The following is a 6,141-nucleotide window of genomic DNA, read 5'->3' as shown; positions in this document are numbered from 1 at the left end:
TCCCCTCCAGCATGCCCACCTCGCCCCACAACTTGGTGTTGTCAGCGAATGTTTCAGCTATGGACAGACCTACAACCCCCATGCCCTTCAGGGTTGTTTTTGCAGTGCTTTTGCCATTTCTAGAGCACCCCAAATGGGGAGACAGACAGACAGACGCACGTGCCCTTTGGAGTGTTTCAAATGTTACACCTGTTCCCACCCTGAAGAAATATTCCAAATCGTTCTGGCCAGTGCTCTCGGCTTTTGACCTGTAAACCCATGGCCCTCAAGCTCTCTCCCCGATCCCCTCCAGTCTACCTGGACCTTTCCAAAGCTAAAAGCAAGGCGACCTTTTGTACTACAAGGATGCTGTGGAATACAGAGCTCCATCAGACACAAGTGGCCTCAGCGAGACCCCACGATGCAAGCAATCATATGGGTCAAACCCAGCCAGCCCTGGGCCCCAAAGGCCTACCAATACTCTCAATACAAACTCTGTTTAGGTCTGCCTCTGCAGAGATAGCACACAGGGGACCTAGGAAAAAAAAAAAAAATCAGTCAAAACTGTTCATTTCCATTACAGAAGTCCAGACCTAAGTCTAGCCAAAGCTTTGTACAGACTCAGGTCATGTTAAGAAATCATTGCCACAGGCCATCCAGGGACAACCTGGACAGCAGAACACACCTCCCCCCCCACCATATTCTCCCATCAAGAAACACCTGCAGCTGAACCTCGCCTTATAGACAGAGATAATAAAGGTAGTAAATACTAAACATCAAAGTTTGGGGAAAGCATATCCAGGAGCTATGGAGACATATTCACAAGACTGTTCATCCAGTCTCTTATCGAGACTCTCAACAGGATTGCCATAGAGGTGCACCCATTCAGTAAGACCATTTCAAATCAAAACAGGAAAAGCCTTCCCAAGGGGCTACACAGATTCAATTAAATCGGCGTCATTCTCTCCTTGAGGCAGGACCTCAAGCACTGACCACCTGGGAGTGAAACCAGGTCAGCGGCACATTCAGAGCCAGAGGTTGATGCAAGACCACCACTGGAAACAGATGTGCCCGCCAGCATGCAGTTGCTGCTCTCCCGAACACCTGCGCTAGACAAACTCTTGCCGCAGACCCACCTCACTACAGGGTTTCCAGCACCACTGTTCACACGGTGACCCCACGTCAAGACTGAAATTGCTTTTAGGAACTTTCTAGTGCTTTTGCTAATGAGGAGGCTGGCAACAAGGGGACTGGAGAGGGGGAGGGGGCCTCTGAGGCACATGCTTATGATCTCTCTGCAGTACCAATGACAGAGTGCTCCCCTACTCTGTAATCACTAGTTACCATGAAACGTCTTTCCATAAGAATCTGAAACTGGAAGGAGAAATGCATTAAGCTGTTGTTAAAAGCAAGCGTGCATGCATGTTGGGGGAACTTGAGTAGCTGAACCTGGAACGGCCTTTGTACTGGTCGATTAATAAAATCTGCAGTGGTTTAAGCTTCCTTCACATTACTGCCCAGGGGTGCAAAGCACTCACTGCAGAAAGCAGCCGGTCGGCAACACCTTGATGCACAGAGGAAATGCAGCATCGCTCCAAGTCCAGACTGTGCCTCAGAGCCAAAGCTCCTTGCACAGGCATTGCTCTGACTCGCCCTGCGCCAGGGAACAGGTGCCAGGGGCTCAGAAATGCTGCTCAGAGCGACCTGGCATGGAAGGAAGAGCGGGAGAATCTCTCGTTCACCACCCTGACGCCTCCTACCTGCACTGAGCAGCACGTTGCGTGCGGTCGGATGCCAGGCCACGATGCCAACTCTTTTCGAATGGCCTTCTAACACCACCACGGGCTCCGTCAAGGAGAGAGTGAGGCCATTCTCTGGAATCTGCCACACCTGCCAAAGAGGGAGGGGAAAAGAGTTACAGGACAGCCATCACCTCTAGGACACATACTCCTTCTCTCTTTGAGGTATCGGTAATACCTGGCCCCTGTGAACTGGGCCAGAAAGCGGAGGTGGGGGAAAACCATTCACTAGCCCCTAGTACATCTCTCTGCAGATGGGCATGCTAAGAGTTCACATCTCCATCCTTCTCCTGCCCAAAGAGACAACCACTTCCCTTTAAATAAAAAGACACTGTCCTGGATCATGGGATTCAAAGAAATTGTCTTGCACTTCAAAAGTGCCTCTGAGCCAGCTGGTGCATTTCTGAACAGCAGCTGTCCTCTCTGGGAAGGATCAAGCAGCCATTTCAGAGTTTGGGTTTCCACTTTTAACAACAGCAGCTGTGAGTGGATTAAACAGCTTTGCCCATTGGTTTCAGCATCAAATTAGAAGTCTGGTTTCTGCTGTGGATTCATCCGGGGAGCAAGGGTTGGTGACAGTGAAGCTTAGAAAGGTGCGTCGGCATCGTCCATGCAGACAGCACTGCTGGCTTTCTTCCCTTCCAGCCCCTTGTGGGATCCGTGTAGGGCAAGAGGTCTCTTCCCATGGCGAGAAGATCCCGTTCAAAGGGGGGAAAGCCCAAACACCAAAGATCAGGCTCCTTTGAGTCCTTCATGTCAAATCAGGACAGTGACTCACTGCTGGCCATCCATTCCTGAATCCAACCTGACCTATATATAGTAAAGACACAAAACACCAAGCGATGGTAGCTACACACCAATAGATGGCAGCAGAATGGCAAATTGTTTCCGTCTTCTATTGTTTGGGGTTTTGTTTCATTTTTTTCCCCCCCAGAAAGAATCAGATCCTTCCCATAATACTCAACAGTAAACCGTCAGAGCCAGGTCCTCTGTCAGCTGGTACGAGATGCAATTCAAGTGGATTTTGGAAAATGAAGTGGGCACGCGCAGACACGCCACGAGGGCAGCACGGATTTCAGTGCTAATCTCCATCTCTCCCCCTCACAGAGCAAGGGGGCTGTACGCCACCCCCTTCTCCCCCTCCGAGGACGCCAGGCCTCCTGATTGCTTCCTCCTGACTGCAAAGGCAGCAAGAGGGAAAGCACTGTGCAGTAAGACAGAGAAGCGCCCCAACGGCACTGCCCGTCGCCCTCGCCTGCCCAGTGCGCCTGGCCATGCTACAGTCGAGAGACAGCTCTGCACCGTCAGCTTTGGGAACCAGAAGAAAACCCCGTGGGTGGTGATAGTTTTAACAGGGGTGCTGCTTCTAGCATCTCACCATAAGTGCGGGTTTGTTTTTTTGTTTTTTTTTTTATAGAAAAACCAATATATCTGCACAGATTACAGTCATACTGTGCAAGGCCTTTCCTACCAACAATCCCCAAATGCTTCATACACCACCCGGGAACAGAGAGCAGGTCAGTCTCACGGTCCAACGTGGCTCTGGTCATTCTGGGGATACTGCCAAGCGAGCTAGCTGCCTATCCTTCAGGCAGATATCCGTCATCAAGGTCAAACTTACTCCATTCAGGAGCGGTGGAAGAGCTATCAGCTAGAAACAATTTCCCCTTTGTATTGACGTAGGCCAGACTTGAACCCGAAAGACAAGAGACGCTCTCTAGCCATGACCATGTCTCTCTACTGGAGCTCTGGCACCATCCGATACCCCTGCTCTACATCCCCTCCAGTCGCTTTCTGAGGGAAAAAAACCTGTGGGGCAGGGCTTCCAGCAAAGAAATAATTTGCTACACTGAGGAGCTCAAGAAGGAGCTATGCACTGGGGTCCTGCACTCATAAATACCAGGGAAATAAATAATAAAAACCTATAGGCAGGCAAATGCTGAGACAAGGGGAACTTGGGAAAGGGAAAAGCCACTTGCATTTCACAGCAGCTGCAGATCAGTGTAATCCTCTGCAGATTACAGACACGATCAGCCTTGTAATCCTGCTTGGTACTGCAAAACCAAGGAGAGTAAAAGGTCAGGGTTCCTCTTCAGGGTGCAGCATCTCATTGGTATGGGATGAAGTCAGAGACAGGGGAAGCCAGGGAGCTTCCACGCTGGATGCAGGGCCCAGTTAGCTGATCACCCAGAATAACAGATGCAAAGGAGACCTTGCAAGATCCATTTCTTTGACCTCGGGAACAATTTCTACCGCCTCCATTTTCTGAGTCAGAGCCTCTGAAACCACCTGCAGTAAAAGGAAGTGAAACCGTGATGAGCTGGCATGCTGCAGCTCAGCGCCTAGGGGAAGGATGCTTCTGCCATTTTGCAGCACCACTTCCTTTGCGCCCTTACCGAACGTTGATAGCCGGCTCTGCTCGTACCCTCCGCACAGCATAGAGAGGAGCTTGGTGAGTCAGGACTAGAGGTGATACGTTCATAATCATGTACAGTTTTAGCTGACAGCCTAGGAAGAGGCTTTATACGTAGCGGCTGAAGCCAAGACGTGTGTCTGAAGACCTGAGGTTCTAGGTCCCAGCTCCACCCATGACTGCATCGCCTTGGGGAGATGACTTTGCCTTTCAGCACCTCCGTTTCCACATCTGTAGGAGGAGGAGAATGTCTCACGCTCTCGCAAGAGGCCCTTTGTCGTGCCACGTGCCTCCTTGGGCATCCAAACAAATCTTTTCCTGGGCATCTCAGGTGTCCAGATACGGCACTAAGGGCCATAAAAGCATTAACAGAACCAAACCCATTGCCAGTCCGATGCTTCCGGTCATTACAAGGGCTCTAGGTCAGTTTTTGAAATATTCAGCACATGAAGAGTTTATTAAATTCTTTGCCCAATCAAGCCCTCTTCCATGGGCTGATTTTCACGCTGACAAACCAGCCACTCACTTTTATGTAAAAGCATTGCTCACTTGTGCTGACATGAATTCCTGTTTTCAGAGCCATTTCCAGCTGAATTAAAAAAAAAAAAAAATACAACTCCCCCTGCAGTGAAGTGCAGTTGTTCAAAAGGGGCTACAACATGAACATTTAACTAGTTCCTTATTTATTGGCACAAGAAAATCATTCTTCAGAGGGAATATCCAAAAGAGGCAGCAGAATGAATCTGCATCCTAAAAGGGGCCTTCCGAAAGCAATGGAGATGGCACAAGGATTGCTCAGTGCAGATGGGGCAGGGATTGCTCATCCCATTTTTCAGTTGAAGAGCAGAGAAATTAGGTAGGAAAGGATAGTCCTTTATATTCCTATCATTAAGGCCTAGGGCCTCAGTCAGATTGCAATCCCATTAGACTGCGCACACGCACTCAGTCGGAGCCCATGACCCATGCACCGAAGAGCCTGCAGCTAAGTTCTGGAAGAGTCACAGAAGTACACGTGATTAAACGATGCCAGTCCAATCTGGACAAGCTCATCACTGGCTGCGTGGCTGATTTGGAAGACATCTAGTAGCTCAGCTTTCCAATGTCAGGGAAGCAAACTGGTCTGTGCCAATGCCACTGCTTTTTCCATGCAAAGACAAAAGAAGCAGGTTACTCCAATCTCCTAAAGACCCTGCTTCTGCAGAACAGAGAAGGCCATGAGATTTTGTTGTTGCTTTTCTCCTTCTTTTGACCCAAAGCACAGATGCAGGTTGTGTGTTCGCTCAGGCTGGTAGAGCTGCTGTCACGAAGGCGGTGTTGCAGGGATCAAGTTGGACTAAAGACGTTCAAAAACGTGAACATGCTCATGCTTATACCTGAGCTTGCACTTCATGCATTTCACTTGGACTTCACCCTCCGATCCCTTTTCCACTGAAGATCAACAAAGGCTTGGCAAAGGCCTAAAGCATTATAAAGCAAATCACCCGCTAAACGAACACAGGCTCCGGGGCAGGACTCCCCGTGGCCTGCACTAAACTAGAGCTGCTACCAGACTTGAGCGAGGTTTATCCAGCACCCACAGGGCACTTGCTGAGTCAACAGCATCTGAGCTTTCATTTGAACAAGCTTCTAGCCCTCCCAGTTGCAAAGTTTATCTACCCTATAAAACATGTGTGCAACCGACCTCATAGAAAACCTGAAACATGGCTCAAGGAGGCACCCTCAGCCCCGTTAATCTCAACAGGCTGTTAACAAAGGTCTAAAAACACTTCACAGGCCATTAACTACCTAATTAAGACCATTTTTTTCACTGGGACCCCAGGAAGTGTAATACTTGGTAGTTACTGCTGGAGAAAAAATGGGAGAACAGAGACAGAAAACAGCAAAAACTATGACAAAAAGAGCAGGAACAGGAGCGTCCGTCTGGGCCAGAACATTTTGAAGCTCAATGAT

The 6,141-nt window shown here is 49.3% G+C and overlaps 1 protein-coding gene across 1 annotated transcript in view; it reads right to left on the bottom strand.

Annotated features, from left to right (window-relative positions):
- The window catches only part of CORO1C (coronin 1C), a 57,744-nt gene that overhangs the window by 22,975 nt on the left and 28,628 nt on the right, over positions 1 to 6,141 (bottom strand). Inside the window, exon 4 of the mRNA XM_019507202.1 lies at positions 1,740 to 1,869. Within this exon, the coding sequence (XP_019362747.1) occupies positions 1,740 to 1,869 (130 nt within the window). The remainder of the gene's footprint in view (positions 1 to 1,739; positions 1,870 to 6,141) is intronic.

Source organism: Gavialis gangeticus, unplaced genomic scaffold (genome assembly GCF_001723915.1).
Source record: "Gavialis gangeticus isolate Ggan-Ray unplaced genomic scaffold, GavGan_comp1, whole genome shotgun sequence".
Lineage (NCBI taxonomy): Eukaryota > Metazoa > Chordata > Crocodylia > Gavialidae > Gavialis > Gavialis gangeticus.
This window is presented reverse-complemented; position numbering and strand designations above follow the sequence as displayed.